General features: G+C 42.6%; 1 protein-coding gene across 1 annotated transcript; it reads right to left on the reverse strand.

Moving 5' to 3' along the window:
* Window positions 1–8,091: 8,091 nt before the first annotated feature.
* On the reverse strand, window positions 8,092–20,933 carry rpap1 (RNA polymerase II associated protein 1). The gene is made up of 27 exons (XM_070979974.1): window positions 20,886–20,933; window positions 20,027–20,226; window positions 19,776–19,924; window positions 19,559–19,651; window positions 19,189–19,348; window positions 18,893–19,057; window positions 18,492–18,725; window positions 17,009–17,124; window positions 16,758–16,856; window positions 16,396–16,497; window positions 16,149–16,316; window positions 15,820–15,999; window positions 15,547–15,681; window positions 14,855–15,025; window positions 14,481–14,638; window positions 14,084–14,254; window positions 13,786–13,981; window positions 13,571–13,680; window positions 13,233–13,428; window positions 12,764–12,910; window positions 12,363–12,505; window positions 11,596–12,028; window positions 11,274–11,392; window positions 10,948–11,179; window positions 10,665–10,841; window positions 9,875–9,931; window positions 8,092–8,923 (listed from the first exon to the last, which is right to left on the reverse strand). The coding sequence occupies exons 2-27, from the start codon at window positions 20,220–20,222 to the stop codon at window positions 8,774–8,776; spliced, it is 4,257 nt and encodes a 1,418-aa protein (XP_070836075.1). The 5' UTR covers window positions 20,223–20,226; window positions 20,886–20,933; the 3' UTR covers window positions 8,092–8,773.
* Between the last annotated feature and the right edge of the window lie 8 nt (window positions 20,934–20,941).

A 20,941-nucleotide genomic window follows, 5' to 3' on the forward strand; every position in this document is an offset into this window, starting at 1 on the left:
GTCTGTTATAGAGTTTTTTGGGGTTTTTTTTAGATCTTGGCAATTCCTTAAGCATGCTTTCAAAGATTTTAATATTATTGCATTATTGACATATCAATATCTTCTATAGTTGATATGGTGAGCATGTTAGCAAAGAATTGCTAATCAATATTAGCAATGATTTGTAGTTGTGTTTCTGTCCACCCGCTGAATATAAGTTCTGTTCAGGGTGCTGAGCAATACAGTGAGTTTTGAAAGCTTTTTGACTGAAAACAACTCCTTCAAACATTGAAATGAGCTGAAAGATGCAAAAACTCCCCGAAGAGCTGAGTGGAACAGATGAGTTGGATGATAATCCTCTGTTGGTTTGTCACTTTGAGCTTCACCTTAAAAAAATTATTTTAGGTGGTTGCAGCTGCACATGCACAACATGTATTGTTCCAGCCCACAGTGACGATCAATACTGTGTCTGGCATTTGTCATTCGGGTTCATGGCATTCACCTGATGAGGAAAAAAAGGAGCACGGCAGTTATATAACCCCAGACCCGAATCCGGGTTGCTCTGGTGAAACGCCTTTCCTTTTTCTCTCCCTCTGCTCCTCCATCTGCTTTTTATTTCCCACACACACATAATCAAACACACACACAGACACACATCACAGACAGAGGAAGTGGTGGAATTCCCAAGTGGCCTCGAGCCAAAAAAAAAAATCATCTCTCTTGAAATGAGCTTCTCATCACTAGACAGGGCTTTTGAAAGAGTAATATGGTGAATCCCACATTCTGTCTTTTATGCCAGGACACAAGGCCCCTTCAGCTTTACACATCTCAACCAGGCTCAGGAGTCACGGCCCCCGTTAGCTGGGTGTTAAATATCTAATACTCGCCAAACTACAGACAGAGAGAGAGACAGTGGGCTAGAAAGAGAAAGAAGAAATATGTGCGGCAAACTTGACACGAACACATAGTGGCAGCGTTGTGCTTTGAACACGTATCCCGCACATGACGCAGTTTGAGGGTGTTATTGCGCACTAAATCAAGTTTTATAGGGAAAATCAAGCATTTTATGTTTAAATTAGAAATACTTTCTGCCTCTTTCTGTCTGGTTTCTTTTATTCTTTTAAATGAAACACCCCAGAGAGAACAGGCTATTGACATTTTTGAAGTTCATAACACACACACACACACACACACACACACACACACACACACACACACACACACACACAAACATACATGTCAGTTGTGTTTCCATCCCTTCAGAGGATGGCACTGATCACATTCCACATTCTCGGAGTCGTACCAAATCTTCACCCTAAATATATTGATTTACATTATGGGGACTGTGTTGTGTTGTGTCCCCATAAGGAAGGCAAGTCCTCACAACTTGTCTGTGTAAACAGACTCCCCACAACATGAGTGACACACATACATCAGCTCCTCAACATTACCATTAATGCATTCACTGTGTTCTTTTTCTCCAAACGCTGAACTCATTGACGCCTGGTCATCGGCACAACTCTATATTCATTAATAAAGCTCTTATGTGATGTTTTTAATAAATGCAATTCATTTACATAATACACACAAAAATAAACATGTATTAACAGAGTCAAATGCAAGCATGCTGAGCTTTTTAGGAATTCAAACCGCGTATGCCACACATAAGTCTTTCAAAAACTTTCACACCAGCTGCTTTGTAAAGTCAGATTTGCCGCTCAAGCCTCTTTGCCTCTTACTCCGTATGCCTGTCTTCTTGTTTTTCAGTCTGCCATGAGAGGAGCTTTGGCCTGAAGGCAGGCTTTGTTAGCAGGACATCGTGAGTGCATCATGACCCCCCTCTAATATAATCAGTTTCAGTGAATTACAACAGCGTCTAATAGTATTAGGACCTGGTGACACTCATTGAGTCCACTTAAGTCCCTGCATGTCTCAGATTTTGGAGAGCTGGAGCAGTGAGCTGAGAGACTGACAGCTGTCTAAACAGCATCGCTTCCTGGTGAGACAGCAGAATTACAATGAGGACTGTTCACGCTGAAGAATCTCACTGCAAATCTGTCAAATTCTTCAAAGAGGATCTCTCTTATCTTGACTTGAGGCACCATCTTCTTCAGCTACAATAATCTGTCTGAAGGGGATTTTAAAGTAGTTTAAGTGAGTTGAGCTCTATTTCATCAGATTCAAAATTTAACATGTTTGTCCAAAATGCAAATCCAAATCACAAACTTTAGAGAACGAGGAGTGCTCTTGCTTTCCCTCCACCCTCGGACTCCATCAAATGATTATTTTAATGCTAAATTAATCTGATGATTATTCCTGCTATTAATCATTTGGTCTGTGAAAAGTGTGGAGAATTTTCCAGAGCACAAGGTGACATATTCAGATAACTTTTTGTGTCTGAAGAACAGTCCAAAACCCAAAGATATCAAGTTTTACTAAAAAGCAAGGAAATCCTGCAAATTTATATTAAAGTAGCTGAAACCAGCAAATGTTTGGCTTTTCTGTTTGAACAAGAAACAAGCTTATGATTTCATTATTACACAAGGAAACAAGACAAAAAGTCTACAGCCATGCTGGCAGCTCTGAGGCTGTAATCAGGCACAGCGATGCTTTGAACTAAATGCTAACATCAGAATGCTATGGTGCATTCAATGACAATGCTAACATGCTGATGTTTAACAGTTATGATGTTTACTGTGTTAAGCATCTTAGTTTTATATGTAAGCATGCTAACATTTGCTAATTAGCACTAAACCCAAAGTACAACTGAGGCTTTTTGTTGCTTTGGATAAAAGCATCTGCCAAATGACGAATTGTAATTGTAATTGGCTTATTGCAGGTATTTGGTCATAAATTTGAAAAAAAAAAAAAAAAAAAAAAAGGATTTTCTAGAAGCATTTCTGGAGATAACTTGGGTGTGGCTGCTTTGAATTACTGCTAGCTGCTAGGTTTAAGTGACCACCCTTCATTTGGCACAAGTCACAAGTCTGTATCATTGCAGCTAATGTTAAGATAAGTTCTCTATATTGTGTTATGACCAGCTGCAGCTGTGAATAGCCCGTGTTTATAGTCATGGGATGGCTATAGCTGTGGTCATTGCTGTCACTGCGTTTATGGCTGTAGCCACAGCTGTGACACATTAGTTTTTAATGGTGTAACACTACACAATTGAATTGGCACAGTTGGGCGGGCTGACTGTTGTGGTGAAGCACTTCCTTGTGATCTGTTGGTAACACATCTCTCATATGTGATAGAAGTACTGGGTTCAAATCCTGAGTGGCTTTACAATACTTTCTTAGCTAATTAGAGAAACAAAGAGTAGTCACAATACAGCTACTGTAGTCCTATAGCATCATAGAAACAGCCACAGCTACAGCTGTAGCCCATAATCATATCCACAGCTACAGGGTCAACCATAATTCAACCCACAGTGAGGCAGAGCAGCTGCAGCTGTGCTCACAGACAGTGGCTGTATACTGTTGGAGCTCAGAGCTGTAAAGTGCCTGTAGTTTACTCTGCAGAATATTCCCCTAAACTGGCAGCTCTCCCATGGACTGGACCAAGTTCAGAAAAAAATCCTCAGCTGTACCCCACACGCAAAATCTGAAATGTAAACTCAGCATTGTTAGCGCTATATTGTTACAACTGAGATTTATTTGAACCAAGAAATAAAGAGAGCCAAAAAAATAGAAAATAAAGAGTATAATATACGTAAGCAGAAGCCAAATGAACCGCTGTTATTATTTTTTTCATACCTGAGATGCATTTAAGTCTCTTAAGTATTGTCCCTGGCATGTTAAACACAGGGTGCAAGGCCTTTGAAGCTGCTTCATATCTAACTCTGACCTAATGAGAACTATCTTCGCACAACATTACAAGAGTTCTTATTCAACTTCAGCTCACTTCTTCTAATGTTAGAAGCAAAAAGAATACTGTGAATGATGATGATGCTGAGCTCAAGGCTGTCATGATTTATACATGTGCACACATGGATGTATTATTATTCTACGTATGCAGCTGAGTCATGTAGCAGGCAACGCAGTGCTCATAAATAATAGACAGCCTGTCTCAGTCTCTTGGACCAGAAATATTTATCCTAAATAACTTTCTGGTGTTTTTCTATTATCACAGAGGCCTTGTTAGCCACTTTCTTGGACATGATCCTTAATTTTTCTGCACGAATGAACATCTGATCATCTTTTTTACTTTGCAGTCGCTTCAAACTGCATCCAATCACACTACGATTGACGAGCAAAGGCAAGAATGTAGATCTTTGTGGAATATTTGATGAAGCCTTTATTATGTAAAGTGGTCAGTTTTCTTTGACTCGGCATGATGGTGGAGGAGCTCCTCTGGGAGCTGCCCTGTGTATTAATTATTGACACTATCGTATTGACTTTACAACTGAAAGTGAATAAATGCAATAAATGACTGTAGCAGACAATCACTGACAATCCACATGCTGACGGCAAGTGACATGCATGTGGAGAAAAATGACAGTACTGATAAAGATATTTATATTTTATATGTCACAGTACTGTGTTACAGGTAAAAGTCCTGCATTCAAAATTGTACTTAAGTGCTAATTCTAGCATCAAAATATATTTAAAGTGGCAAAAGTTAAATGATTGATGTGTTCTTTACATTAATGTTGCAGCTGGTCAAGGTGGAGCTAACTGACTTATCTTAATCTATTATACAGTAATGTTGTACATTGTTTGTATTTGCTGATTATACTTTGTATCGTTAAGTTAAGCAGTAACTTAAGGTATCAAGTACTTGTAGTGGAGTAGAATGTACAATATTTTCTTGTGAAATGTGGAGTAGACACATAAAATAGATGAAAATGGAAATACTCAAAATTGTACTTAAGTCATGAATAAAATTACTTACCCGTATGTTTTGACAGCATATGCCCGGGTGCCCCTCTTTGGACATGGACCTTTCCGAGCCTGAACATGCTTTACACCTTCTTGCACGTGCTGATCATCCTCTGAACTTCCTTGCCAGCGTCCTCTTTGCATGACGCCCCACCTGGATCTACTGTATCTGCAGAGCTGACCCTGTGAGTAGGTGATCACTGGTTTAACCAAGATTAGTGGAAATACATGGTCAAACTGTTCTAAATTATATTTTACGGTCAATTTATTGGCTGTGGTTTTCAGATCAGAGAAGACCTTTAAAGCTGGATTTTTATTAGAGCAGTAATTACCCAGGATATTGAAACCATCGCGCATGACAGTATGCTTGTCTCAAAGCAAAAATAAAAATGAAGCACCCACTCATTTGCCATTATTCAGCCTCTCTAGTTGAAGTTCTTCTAACTTCCTGTTTAGGGAAACAGGGTTAATCAGACGACATTAGTTTTCGACAGTGGAATGTTGGAGCGTTGAGACATTATTCTCCTGAAAGTCCTAAAAACTGTCATTAGCTGGCAGGAAATTGAGACGTCAATGAGACCCCACAGAGAGGAGCAAACTAGACCAGCTGCTGGAGACATGCTTGTGCTATTATGGGACAGAAGCAGATGAGCTGAACTGTATACAGTTCAGTTGTAAAAGGAATGGTTCAGCATTTTGGGAAATACCTTAATGTGCTTTCTTGCAGAGAGTCACATGAGAAGATTCTGCTCTCATGTTTAAATGTAAATATGGAGCTGCAGCAGTTAGCTTAGCTTAGCAGTTAGCTTATCTGAGAGAGTGGAAACAGCAGCCTGGCTCTGTCCAAAGCTACAACTTTTTGTGTGCATTCAACAAATGATATAGAACGTGTTAATTAGTCAGCTTCTTTCCCGCCCTGTTTCTGGTCTTTGTACTAAGCTAAGCTAACAGGTTGCTGGCTGTAGCTTTGTACCAAACAGCAAGAAACTGAATGTGTTTCCCAAAAAACTATTTCTTGAAAGTTTGTTTTTTGCAAGCCGACACATCAACAAATCGATTTCCTCCACTGATTCTAAGGTTAATGTGAGCCAGTGCATGTTATCTTTAAAGAGTCCTTAAGGTTCAACATTCATAATTCATCCAATGCAATCGCTACAGGAGGGATAACATGCTGCTGGGCTGGACAGTAGATTAAAAAAAGAGGTCATGTAAAAGCTCACTTATGTAATGTTTTTCTACAGTGCAAAAGCCCAGAAGAGACTCACAGTTACAGGACTAACAAAGGCTATTGTCTTCTCCTTTTTGTTTTTGATCAAACCTTTGTACTGATAGGATTTTTATGGTTAATTGATAAAACACGGTCGTAGCGCTAGCCATTTTATAATGAAGTCCAAGTGTAGTTTGTGTAAATAATTTATTGTCAAATCACATTGGTCAATTTAATGATTAAGTTCATGCGGGGCTTTTGGCTGATTCCTCTCTTTGTGGTGGAACAATTCAGCACATTTGCCCATGAACAAACACAGACCAGATGTGGACAGAACCATGTGACCAGTAGACTTTTTGTCTAAAATCAGGTATAACTTGGTCCAACACCAACCCAAGTCCAACAATACTAATAATAGTCAATATAATGTTATATATTACTGTCAGAGGAGCTGTTCTGCACAGTGAGTACTTTTACTTCTAATACTTTCAGTACATCTTGCTGATTGCTGGTAATACCTCTGTACTTTTACTTAAATTAGCTAACATTTTAAATTCAGGACTTTTATTTGTAATGGAGTATTTTCAGAGGATGGTTTTTCTACTTTTACTTCAGTAAAAGCTCTTCCACCACCGGAAAATCTGGACAATGGTGAAACTGAAAAAAATGGAACAATTCACTTTAATGAGACTGTTATTATTGCATAATGGATGCAAAGATAAATGCAAATGTATTGCAGGCCACAAGGCGCATGTTTCTTCAAGAGTTCGGTTCATAAGCAGTTGGTTGTGATGTTGAGGTGCGGCCTTTGAAGTATCAGATTGCCATTATTTCATAACACAAGAGGGAATTTGATGCCTCCCTGGAGGCTGCAGGAGTTTAATCAAAAAACATCCTGCTTGCTTTGACAGAGATGGACTCCACGTGTTTCAGAGATCAACTGAACTCCCTCCGTACTTTCAGGACACAGGCATCAAAAACCAGACAAATTACTGCATGTGTACCCTCTGAAGATGCATCAAATGGACTGATCTCACTCCAAAAACATTTCCCAGGTTGCATAGTATTTCTTAATATTATTTTTATTATCTTAAAAACAGCACGTCTTTCAATGGGTGAAAACAGGCCAGAAAATGACCGAGATGTGGTTGCACCTCTTTTCACCTTATCTAAAGAATTGCTCACATTAATCTTTGTGATGATGTTGGCCATGTTAGTTATTGTTATTGGAGAGTGATCCCGCCAACACAGCAGCAACGTGCTTTGGTTCTGCAACCCTGGAAGGTTTCAACCTCACTGTTGGGGGATTATCTGCAATATTAATATTATTATTTTTTGCAATTATGTGCAACTGAATTCATATATCAAGATAATCTAACATTCCAGGCGTCGGCTGGAATTTCTGTGCGTATAAATCAAAATCGCAAGAAACAGATTTTTCTGGTAAACAAATATACTTTAACGTTTTCATATTTATATGATGCATAAGAAAAAGTACATTCACCTACTCAAGTCATCTACAGCCAAATGCAAGTAGAATATCCAATCCATTTCACTTCATCAGTACGTGATTAGTTGTTAATGTTATGCAGGTGGGCTCGATTCATTCCCACCACTTGTTACAGAAGTGAGCACAAGCACATGGAGAGAAAAAACTGTTCCCTTATGGGCATTTTCCAAATCTGTTTTCACACTGGCAGCAGTTTAAATGGAAATTAAACAGGATCATTGAAGGACTTCAGAGTGAATGTTATTGATCAGTCACACGCAGAGAAAACAACACACTCTGCTTACCTGGATAATCTAGAAAAACCCATTCTGAATGCATGTTTGTCTTTTTAACAACATTTTAATTTGTTAAAACCTACTGAAAACAACATTTGCCACACTGTTTTAATCAAATAGTGCGTGTTTGTGTGGTGTGGCCCTACGATCTCTGCTATACTATGATATAAACTCTTTCTGGGCTATACTTGGAGGCTGAGCCACAGTGATTAAAGAATAAAAACATAAAGGTGACACATATTTGAAAACATTTTTTATTCACAAAAAAGACAATTACAGGCACTTGTAAAGCTGGTCGTTTGTCTTTAATTTGATACCAAAACTCGTCCTGGTCTGTTTTCCAAGCTCATCACAACACCTCTGGCAAAGTGCTGAGTGGAAACACTGAATTCCTCCTCCTGAGGGACCTGTGATTCGCTGCATCTGCTCTCAATTTTTCATATTAGCATTTAACCTTTGGTTTGATTTGACTGGTTGTGTTCCAGTTCAGGCAGCCTTGAAAAGCAGAAATCTGATCATTTCCACTCACAGTTTGTCAAATACAGTTATCGACTGAAAACTCTATCTTTACTATGCCTGAAGCAGGTTTAAATAAGTGCTAAAACGTTTTGTGGATGTTTCTTCATTGAGGGCTGGTCAGATCTACCTCAGGCTGAGTTTCCTTGAAGAAAAGAGGCCACAAAAGATATTCTTGACCACGATGGCTCTTGATCCAAAGCCAATCTTGATGAGACATTCTTGGTAGTTGAAATAAAGGTCTCACTTTGTCTCACCAAACTCTCTTTCTCGTGCGCTAGTCTCTACTTTGATTTGCTCGCAGTCTCACACAGTCCCTCCTCTGTATTTTGAGCCTTTGGCTCACTACTTTCTTTATTTTTCCACTCCCTGCTGCCTTCAGTCTCCTTTGTCAACGCTGCTGCCTTCAGTCTCCTTTGTCAACGCTGCTGTCCTGCAGTCTCAGGACGCCCTCCAAACGTTTCGCCCTAATGGGAGGCAACTGATCATACATATCGAAGCCAAACTCTGAATGCTGTTGTGGCAGGCGGAAGAGCAGTATGTGGTTCCTCAACACCTGGAAATGAGACACAGACAGTGAGAAGTAGTGTGGTGAGAAGAAGTGGTGTGATCTAGTGATTCTACAACAGCAACCAGGCATGACGAGACAGTAACACCTGGCAGCTGCAGAAGTGCCTGCCGCCATAGAGGGAATGAGGAAATACTGTGGAGTTTCAACTAACTTGAAAAAATAAACAGTTTAATTAGTGAGCTAGCTAGCTTAAAGGTAATGAATAGTTTAAATAAATAAAAGTAAGGAATAAAAGCTTCAACATCCACATTTTGCCTCTTCAAGTGTTCACATTACACATGCAAATTTAGAATTCAACTGTATGAAAGAATCACTGTAATAAAATCCACTTTTGTATCATGAATGGTATCAAATAGCATGCAGGATAAAACAAATTCTAATAAACATATTAGGAACATGACAAGATGTGAATAATGGGATACTTTGATCTGCCGGGGTTTGGAGCCACTGGTGTAAACAAAGCCTTCAAGTAAAGAGTGAAGATGATACAGATGAAAATTAAAGAAAATTATACCAGGGGAGTAAGATGATGATGGAAATTACAAAAAAGATGAAACTAAGGCAACAATGAGGTGTTGGAAGACATTGTGGAGAAGCTGAAAGACCAAACATGACACACACACTGAAAACTCTTGGAACTAACTACAAAAAAAGGAATAAAGGTGAGAGGATGACCACAAATACAGCAAACCCCACAGCATTGAAACCGAAAAATGTAAAAGATTTAAAACAAATGTTAAGTTAGGACTGATGGTAAGAAAAGGCGCACAGCAGGAAAACAGTGATTTGGATGATGGTCAACACAATGAGAAACAGACAGTTTCTCAGAGGGATGAAAACATCGTCAGAGGGTTTCGAGAGCCACAAAGGAGAAGAGTTGGTATAATCAATAAACACCGCACAGCATATAGAGATCAGAGAGAGAGAAGGTACTACCTCGTCAGTCAGGTAGTGGATTTTCCTCAGCATGCTAAGTCGAGCAGCTTCAACCTCCTGTAAAAAGACGAGAGGATTAAAGATCAAAGTACTGACTCACCTCTCAGTGTTTCATGAAAAAAGGCCCCACCAACATGTAAGAATGTTTTCAGCTCCGCTGCTCTCAAATAATGTCTTTGTGAATGAAGTAAACAAACTGAAGTCGCTCAGTGTGTTAGGATGTTAACCCTCAAACCTCACAGTTCAATAAAAGTCACATATTGTGACTTAAATCAGTGAATAAGAAGAAGCCAAGCTGCATTTGAGGCTGCTCCATTTACAGTTAATCAATAACATGAGGACTGGCTTTGTAGGCACATAAACTCTTAAAGATTTTGCAACCAATGAGCTCATATTTGCTGCAGAAAATATGTGTGCATGCCCCTGTAAAACCACTGAGTACTTCTCACAGCCTCCTACTTAGTGCAGCTGCAGCACCTTCTGGATTTCTTCAACCATGACATATGTGACCATTTGCTTTAGACTTTACTGTGGCTGATTAAAAGCCACAAAGCAAAATCTTAACATGAATGCAACCCAAAACACTTCTTCAGGACAGCCTTGGATTCGTATCTGAAGCCTCTGGGGAGCTGCTCTCGTAAATCAGAGAAAGACTCCCAGTGAAGACAGAAATCACATGTTTCCCATCACTTTCTTTTACAGTCCTTCATGCAGAGTCCGTGTGTGTGTGTGTGTGTGTGTGTGTGTGTGTGTGTGTGTGTGTGTGTGTGTGTGTGTGTCAGTGCTGTACCTGTGCGGCAGCATCCTGTGAGAAGATGAAGGAGTTAACGTGAGACAAGGCGACCACATACAAGACAGGACACCACCGAGGCTTGAGGGTCCCTGTTACCAAAGAGCGGAAATAGAGACGGAGGAGAGCGAGGGAGTCTTCAGGGGGAGACGTGAAGCGCTCGATTGGAACGGAGAGCTTCATACGAGGCACAGAGATCATAAATTAAATTAGTCATGTATTTCATGATGGTAGAATGAGGCAGACCATAAAAAAAAAAAATCAGTGACATTCTCATCATCACCTGTTCCACAGTGACTCCCAGTGACCTCAGCATCCCCACATGTTCTCCAAACACAGCCAGCCTCATGCTGGCACTGTACCTCCTCTGCAGGGGTAACAGGACCCAGCAGCCAAACAGCCGGTCTCCAAAGGACACAGCTTCATACTGGGTCAAAAGAGCAGAGTACAAGTCCTGGAAGGAGGCGAGACCTGGAGGAGGGACGTTTAGATCCAAAGAGTCCAGCCGGGATTGCCTGTAAGTGGGATTCAACTGTGGTTTAGCCACTTTTCTCTGTGCTCGGTTTAGATTTTGCACTGTAAGAACAAGGATATCAAACATTTTCAGACCTAGTCAGCAGTCTGAACAGACCCCAGGTCAGTCTCTGAACAGGTCTCTCCAGGAACAAGTCACTGGAACACAGAAACACACAGGAGAGGCGGGCGAGCTTGGCAACAGGAGGGATCACCTGGAACAGGACGAAATGCTCTGGAGGTTAGTATTTAATCTCATAGAGAAGTGCATTTCCACACACACATTATGTTTTATTTGTAAGACCAACAGTCCATTTGCCAAGAATATTCAGTTTGTTTTAATATATGATGAAGAAAAGTAGTAAATCCTCACATGCTTCTGCTAAACAAATAAAACTGGCCGTCCTTGTGTCTGTACCTTTAGTGCTTCCTCCCTCCAGACCTCCAGCAGCAGCAGCCATTGCAAACAGTGGGACACCGCCTGCAGAGCCCCCTGTGGGAGCTCCTCCACCGCTAACCCTCCACCGTCGGACACCCCCGTTCGCTCATACAGGCTGACGAGGGGGAGGAAAGGCCAATCTGACGGCACGGTGGGTCCAGTGAGCTCTGGGAGGAGATGGGAGCTGATCCAGGGGTTGCGGCCGAGCAGAGCGTCTCGGGACGTCAGCACGGACGGCTCCAGGTGGGCCAGGTGAGTGAGGAAGCAGCCTCGTATGGATGCCAGCTGGACGCAGGCTTCTCTCAGGAGCGCTCCGACAGTCTGGAGAGAGGGGGAGGTGTGGTGTTGCATTTTCTCTTGGAGTCTCAGCTCTCCCAGTTCCACAGCCTCAGGTCCTCCGCTGTGGGCCTCTCTGGAAAGCAAACACATGCACATATAATGAGTGAGACCGCAATAAAGAGGAAGCAAAGAATGTGGAACATCACTTTTGGTGGAAATGGGTCATCAGCTAATGTGACCTAGTTCCAAAGAAATGTATTTGCTGAATAGAATATAAATTAAGAAATTAGATTATGGTCATCAGACCTAACACTAATCTAAACAATTATCATTAGAAAGAATGGATAACATGCACTCAACAAAACAAACAAACAAATTTTTAAAAATTCAGGCTCTTAAGGTTGACTGTTTGGTACTTGGTGGAAGTTAATGACACATTAAACTTCATAAAGTAAAACTAAACTCACGATATGAAGTCCTTGCTGAAGATGATGGTGGACAGCAGTTCATGTGCCAGGTACTCGCTGCCTGGTAATAACCAGGGCAGCAGAACCAGCGCCACCTGGTGGTACAGAGAGGCATGCTTGGCTACAAGTGGCTCAAAAGGAACCTGAGAGGAAACAAAAGCAGGAGAAATTAAAAAAACAAAACAAAACAAAACATCAGTTTGTTGCAGATGAAACCTGAATTTACACACAAACTGTCCAAAGATCAGACAGGATGGAAATCACCATGAACTCCACCTGACTGTGCGGTCTATTCATTAAAGCCTATGAACAGTCTGGTTTTAAAGATGTAATAAACTGAACTGTATTTCTCATGTCAGCAGAATACAGTTTATGGGTGTATGATTGAAGTTAGAGCCTACAAGTCTGTGCGCCAGCTGGAGCAGCAGATAAAGGAGGTGGTGCTCATGACGGAGAAGCCAGGCTCTGGTGTGAGACAAGGTGGGCGTAGCCTGGCTGCAACTTCGCAGGTAAGCGATCACAGGTTCTGACAGGAGGAGGCCAGAGAACTAGAGAGGAAGGCAAACATAAAGAAGAAACTGCAATATGGGATTTATGCATGTCACCACAGGATGGCAGAGAGTTACATCTCGCTGTGTTCCTCGTTAAGTGAGAGGCCAATGCTAGACTGCCAAGAGGCGGCCACCAAGCACAACTTTACTGATTAGTTCCTCACATTTGGCTGAAGGTGTTTAGCAGTGATATGACCGAATGGAAAAACCGGCAGACTCTGTATTCCTTAGCACATTTTTTTCTGCCCCGTCCTCAAGTAATATAAAGTCAGAAAAAAGTAAAAAAATAAAACTATTTGAACTCCTCAGTGAGACCCACCTTGCAGCTGAGACCTTTGTGGATGGCCGTGATTGTTCCCAGGAGGAGCCCCAGGCCTGTGAGGAGAGGGAAGGGGGAGCTGGGGACGACCAACCCCGGACGGTCCCTCCATCCTGTGCAGGCCAAGCCAGGGAGGCTAGGAATGGATTCTGGGCCCAGATGACCAGACTGGACATTACACACTACTGAGGAAGACCTGGTGTAAAATAATATAAAGGAGAGGAATAAGAGGGAGGAGAAGTAGAATAGAAAACGGTAACAAATAAATCATTTCGAGAGCAATATTTCAAAAAACAGAAAGACAAAACAGAGGCAACTGCCACCTGTCTGAGACTCACTTTAGGTTCTTTATCAGGCCCTGAACAACATGGTGGGACAGCAAGGGAAGGAGGACCTCTGACGTCAGCAGCTCCAGTTCTTGAAGCGTCTCTACTGGCTTGAAGCAGCTCTGAGGACGAGAATCACACTGTAGTCAGTTAAAAAATATCAGTTTTGCAACACATACAGCTTCCGCCTCACATGCACGTTAGAAGCACAGAGCAGGAAGCAGTACCTGTCTGGAGAGCTGATGGTAGTAAGCTTCTAGGTAGGCCAGGTAGGCTGGTATCACAGCCAGGCTGCTCTCTTTCTGGACTGGACTATCAAGGCTCTTCACAAAGCCCTTCAACTGGCCCAACAGGGATGCCTGCAACCCTGTGACGTGACCCCAAGACACTGGAGGAGGAGGAGGGCACTCTTCTCCCTGAGAGCTGCGAAGACAACATGCAGATTACAAAAGGATGCAGTTGCGTTGTGGAGGTGCTTTATGTAGCAGCATGGTTTCATAAAACCACTTTAACCCTCATCTGTACCTGACCAGGCCGGCCTGTAGCTCCTGATGACAGCCCGCTGTGTGTGTGACCTGTGTGAGCAGAGACAGCAGAGCTAGGACGCGCTGCAGCTGCAGAGGCAACAGGGGATCTGAGGGGTCCAGGACCCTGTGGACTGACTGTAAGGCCTTCGCTAAGCCTGAGTACAGGTCTCTGTGGGAAAACAATGACAGCATAGTGATAAAAGACCAGCACTGCGAGACAAGAGGAGAGGATTAGACAGCTGTTGGAGAAACTAAAATGTGATGCTTGTGTGAGCTAAAGCATTCTTTGTATAGGTGTACACCCTGCAGGACAACCAGTGCAGAAGCAGCTGTTTACTGACACATTGGAAATAACTTTATACATAACTGCCTCTGGTGCTCAGGTGTTAACTTACATGTATAACTTGCAGGCCTGTCCGTATCCGGCTGCCACAGCCCACAGCCTGTAGGCCTCAGTGGTGATCCTGACGGCCTCGGTCGGCTCCAGCAGCAGCTCACTGGGCTCAGCGCTCAGCAGATGAGACAGACGCTCCCTCACTCCAAGAGAGTTTAACTGGAGACAGAAAGATAAACCACTGATAATAGAACATGTGGGAGTAATAGAATAGTTCAGATGACGGTATTTATGGTACTTATTGTGAGCAGAGGTTGGAAACAAATCCAGTCGAGAAAGATCTCTCTAAAAACACACAGTTATTCTGATACATGATTTAGTCTATGAAACACTGCGGCTAGCACCGGCCCTGACAGACTCCACAGCAGCACTCACCAGTCTGGCACAGGCATGTCTGCCAGCTGTAGCCAATACTCTCAACAACTTCATGGTGCTGGCCAGCGGGAGTCCATAAACAGACTGAGGAATGGCTGGCGGTGGCGCAGTCCAGGAAGCGGGAAGAAACTCTGACAACACCGTCTCCATCAAACGAGGACAGTCAAGCACCTGAGAGCGAAAACACAAGTGAAATATAGACGATAAGAATTCATTCAACATCAAGTATGGCAGAGGAAAACTAGAAAAGCCATTTCATAAAGTACACCTGAACAGTGTGATGCAATCCAATACAACAGCTCTGCCATGAGATTTTTTTTTGCTGACACTGTCAGATAGGTAATAATTCTTCTTTATGTTTATTACTGAGGTCATAATAGATGGTGGTTTTGTACTGGAGTGCATTATATCGAAAGGTGTGTCTAATATTCTGCCCCTCTCATGTATGAGAAGGCCAAAACATACTCTCAATATGGTGCAGTCTAAATGAACACTGCTAACTACAACCTAAATAATTAACATGCACTTAAATCAATACCTCAATAAAAACTGAACATTTTTAGCTTTGTAATGGAAGAATTTCTGGCAGAGCTGTTGTATCTGATCACGTTAGATTGTACAAGTGTACCCAGTGAAGTGGCCGGTGAGTGTGGTTCAGCGATTAAGGGACTGGATTTGTTGCTGCTGCTTACCTGGGTGGCAGAGGAGGACGAGTGCCGAGCGATACGAGTCAGGATCTCCAAGACGTCCTGGACCACTGGAGGAGACGGTCGGACCACCTCAAGGATGTAACGCAGCCTGGGAAGCAGTTTCATCTTTAACAGACCCTGAAACACAGACAGGAGAGCCGACATTAATCAACCTTCATCAACGGAATGTCTTCATAACAGTATACTTATATTCTAATTCTGAAAAAGCAAAGGAAAACAAGGACAATGTGTATTAAATTAATTCTGCTCGTTTACCTTGACAACATCCCGCCTGGACACGTCATGATCGCTCTTCCTCTCTTCCTTCTCCTCAGCGGTTTCCCTCATACTTTCAGGTAGCCCTTCATCCTCCTCATCTTCCTCCATCTGAGCAGACGGCAGCAGGGGGAAGGAGGCCAGGCCGCGAAACCAGGAGAAGGTGCAGTCCAAACACTCCTGAGAGGGCACACAAAGTGGATATGAACCAGAGGGACTCGACAGTGGACATTACTGTGCTTTGAAGAATCACTTCATAACCTTGTTAACCTCTTGTTCACCACAGTTTTTTCTATCACATCTCAATGTAATGCTTCAAGTTGCCTTACTTCATCCTCTGCACACACAAGAAGGGCTTTCAGTGCATGCACAGCTGCAGACATCACGCCTTCCACGCCGTCGTCCAGCGCGAAGCGGAGCAGGAAGAGCAGGCCGGCGTCGAGCAGAGTGGACGTCACGCTTCCTTTCAGAACAGACAGGTACTCCCCAGCACGTGCCTACAGGGCAAGAAATGAATGACTACGGACATGTGCCTCTGCAGATATGATGCCACACGGTTTGTGTTTGTTTGCGTACCTTTGAGAGGATGTTGGCCAGAGTACTGAGGGCCAGATTCCTCTGCTGGATGATCTGACTGCGAGCCAGCAGGAAGAGTTCCTGCAGGGAGTAACCTGCCCGCTGGAGACAAAGCCTCAATGTCAGTGTCAACAAAATGAGACGCTAAAATGAAATTTAAAACAGGTAAAATCTGAAGATCCCTTGCTGGTTTCAGAATCCAAATTTGTAGTTTTGCAGGCTTTTTTAGTTACTGACTGCAAAACAAAGTCATGAAGAATGGACCTGAAGGTGTTATATATTTTCTATTTGAGAGACAAAGGGAGACATTTAATACTACTATTAATAAACAGAAACTTTTTTTGGACTTTTTGCCTCCTGACCTCAGGCTCCTCTCCGTGGTGGTGCAGGCCTAAGTGGGTGGGCAGATCCTCAGTGGGTGGAATCAAGGTCCCCGCAAAGTCAAACCGAGCCTGCATAGCCTATCAGGAAACCACAGACTGTGTTGGCTCACACATCTTTTCATCCATCACTGAGGCTCGAATGCAGAAAACTTACTAAAATGCAGCATTTGAGCTGAAAAGACTCAACGTTTCTTTTTGTTCCACTGGTATTGTCAGAGATATCTCCCTACCTTCTTAGTTCCTTTCCTTCTGGGTGCAGGCAGGTCTCCAATCCATTCCAGCTTCTCTCGCTCCAGGTTATTCATGTGGACCCATTCCTTCTGAGGCTTCACCGGCAGATTTTTCTCTGAATTCGCAGACACAGAAGAGCAAAAACAACATTAGTAACAACGTATGACTGCTTGTAATTGGCACAACTGTTGTAGCCAGCACCAGAAAAGAGACAGCACCAAACATCTGCCTCCACTGTAAACACAAACTACCAGTACTCTGTCAAAATAACTGACAATGACATCTCTGCTTCCTCCTGAGTCCTTTCATGATGCAGCAAAAGGAACACAGATTTCCAATTAAAAAAAAAAAACACTAAAAAAACACTTCAACCAGGACACATTATCACAATATTGCATAATTTTGCAGCTACACAAAGCTAAAAAGTGCAGCATGGGGTCATTACAGTGCTGTAAATCACACTTATGATGAGCAACATATGATGTTATGTCAGTGCAACAATATGATGATAAACAGCAAAGTTTGGAAATGAGCAAGGTGACAGCACCAAACTTTTTCAGTGCTGCTGTTAGTTGAAAACCGCATTTAAACTTCAGTTCATGCTGGAGAGACCGAATCTGGTCCAAACCCTCCTGCCACAACAGATCAATACAGATAAAATACTATAGTACACCTCATAAAATATGACACAAAACCATCTGGACAGCTTATGCTTCTCTCAATACTTTCATTTTAAAAAGTCTTCCACCAATATAATACACCCCAGTCACCTGGAGGGACCTCAATACTTTGCATGGCTATGCTTAAAGATGCTCTGGACGATGAGGAAATCTGGATATCTGTCATGATATCATGTTGTGCTCTCTAAAACGGACGGTAGAGGAGGCAAAACATAATATTTTCCAGAATAGCAAAAGGACAAAAACAGCTGTTTAACATACTTTTTGGAAAACATGCATATATGAAGAGCAAGACCAGTCTTCATATGATCCATTAGCAACACTTTCCTCCAGACCAGGAGTATTTTTGAATGATCTGCAGAAACTTAATTGCAGAGAGTGGCTGCTCCTGGCTCGCTCTGGCCTTTCGGCTAATCACGCAAAGTGAAGTCGATGATCAGTTTAATGTCTGGATTTTAGCCATGCAGCAGACGCATCCCACATAAGTTATACAATTAGAGGATGGATGCTTGGGAGAGTGAAGAGAAGAGGGAGCACAGAGAGGAAAATGATCAGGCGAGGGAGATAAAGGCAGCAGAGGAGGTGCAGAAAGCTGGCAGACAGCCAGGTGTGAGGTCTTCTTCACATTGGACATACAGTCTTAGCAATGTGGTTACAATTTAAAAGCAACGTGAAATAATGATAAAGCACAATCATCTCCATGATTTAAATGCTGTTGACTGATACATATCTCCAGGAGCAGAGAACAGGAAAAACTGACTAGGTAGAAGTGATGAAAGGCTTTATTTTGAATCCATCAGACCTGTCACAGCAGCTGGTGGTGGCAGTTCCTCCTCCTCCTCCTCATCTCCTTCCATCTCCACTTCTTGGGCTTTCTGAAAGTGCACAGCAGCGCTGCAGGAGCCTGACTCTCTGCTCACACTTTCAAGAGTAAAGTTTTCCTTGCTGCTTTTGCCCTGGGGGTGTTTGGATGGGGACGCAGAGGACGGGACACTCTGGGCTTTGCGAGATCTAACAAACTCCACCAGTCTAGGATCTGGGAAGCAGAAATAATCGGGTTATGTGCAGTGGTACCAAATGAAAAAAAAAACTTTTTGATTCACTCTACTAGTTAGGATACAAAGTCATGTGATACAGATCATGTGCTCATGTCAACATGCATTATATACGATTAACTATCATGTAGACGACATCACTGCCTACCAAGCTGAGATACGAGTTTCTTCTGCTCTTGCAGTATCTCAGACTGAGACATTCCCTGAAGCTTAGCCTGGTTCTCCATGTGGATCCTCATGGTCTCTCCTGAGCTATCTGGGCCCGTAAGCCCCTGACCAGAGACCAGTCTGGGACCTGAGACCTCAGCTGGCTCTGGAAAGATGTGAGAGAGAGAGAGACGAGAGAGCAGAGAAAGAGAAAGGGAGACAAACATAATGACATGAACAGGAGGCCAAGTGGTGAAACAGAGAGGAGATATTTAGAACAATATCAAGCCTACTTACGATCACCTGCAGCATTGCACTGGTCTGTATCCATACTGGTCTCAGGTGTCTGAGCAGCTACAGGTGCGCAGTGTAAAGGTGTCTTTCCTTCCTTTACTCTCTGAGCTGCAATCTCACACGCAAAGATACTCTTCCTTCCACCAGCTGAAGACAGTGGCACCTGGTTGTGAGGATGAATAAACTTTAAAAACCAAGAACATTTATAGCAATCTCCAAATTATTGCGACGATACAACGAGCAAACAGTGAAGTAATATGTGATTCTGTAAATGAAAAGAAGCTATTTTTTTTTACCATTTTTATAATTAAAGGGTTTATACACTTTCAGGCATACAATATATGAAAAATGGGCATTAATAAAGTTTTTTTACCCGACTGCTGGTTTCTGAGCGGTGCAATACTTTGGGGAAAGCCAATCCTGTAAGTGCTGGTAGAGATACTGGAGTAGAGCTGGTGTCTCTCTCCTTAAAACAAAGATTAGAACAGATTCATTGGTAGAATTAAACACAAAACAAAATCAGTGCACATACAGATTTTCACTATGCATTCCTGTTCTCAATGAAGTTATGTTTCACAACAGGCACTTACAACAATCCTGGAGAGAACAGCACTGATGTGAGTGTCATGTCTGTCCAGCCTCTGCCCAGCATCCTCGTCCTCGAAGGTGACACGACTGGCTTTAAAACGAGACTTCTTCGGAGGGGCTGGTGTCAAAGACGGGAGCTGGTCTGGAAGATCTAGAGGAAGCACAAAAGTGGAATATCAGGTTTGCAAACATTCTTCATAATAAAGACACGCAAAAAAAAAACAAAAAAAAAAAAAACGGACATGTCATTTACCTTCGATGGTGACAACATCCCTCTGTCTTCCTTCATCCTCCCCAGTAGGCTCCCCTCCTTCTCCTCCAGCCTCGCCTCTCCTCTTGTCAGGTCGGCGGACCACACTGGCTGCAGACGGGGCACCGGAGGTCAGAAACCGCTCCTGCTCTCTCAGGAGGTCTGCCTCAGAGTCAGTTGGCTTGGGGCGCCGCAACATCCCTCTGAAGGACGGAAAAGATCTTAAATACCAATGGTGTGTCTAATTCTCTCTTGCTATCCATTTGTCAACACCAACACCTGACCATAACCTAACCTGGCGCCCAACACCACTGATTGAGAAACAGACTTTGACACAAGACCAATGGAGAGAAACGTTATGATGATTGAAAGGGCCCAACGCTGCCGGGGTCACATAAAAATGACCGTTCCGCCCCTGACGGCAGATAACGGATGGAGGAGTTTAACTGAACTGAAACTCATTCAAGTTGTCCCCTGGTTCATCGTACCGATTGCTACACCTAGCAAACTGTAAACCAGTAAATTTGGTTAGAGCGGCTAATCTTAAAGCAATCTAAGTTGTTTGTTTAGGAGTGTAACAAACACAGAAAGTGACAACTTCACACTAATTGATCATATGACTTAGCCATTAGCTAACGTTAGCTAACATTATAGCTAGATATTCGTTTTTTGTTTTCACGTGAAGTGAAGTTTACGTCCGCCACGCACCGGCCGGAATGAATCTAACGTTAGCTTAACGTTCGCCTGAAAACACAAACCTCACTCAGAAGACGCTAAAACTATCCAATACAATACCAAACAGCATCACAACAACGTGTCTCTCTTTGTTGCTTTAAAATATTTAATTGTTACGTTAGCTAACCTTCAATCGCTAAATCCGTGGACACACAACACTCGTTAGACCACACGGAAGATTTT

This window comes from Chaetodon trifascialis, chromosome 14, assembly GCF_039877785.1.
Source record: "Chaetodon trifascialis isolate fChaTrf1 chromosome 14, fChaTrf1.hap1, whole genome shotgun sequence".
NCBI lineage: Eukaryota > Metazoa > Chordata > Actinopteri > Chaetodontiformes > Chaetodontidae > Chaetodon > Chaetodon trifascialis.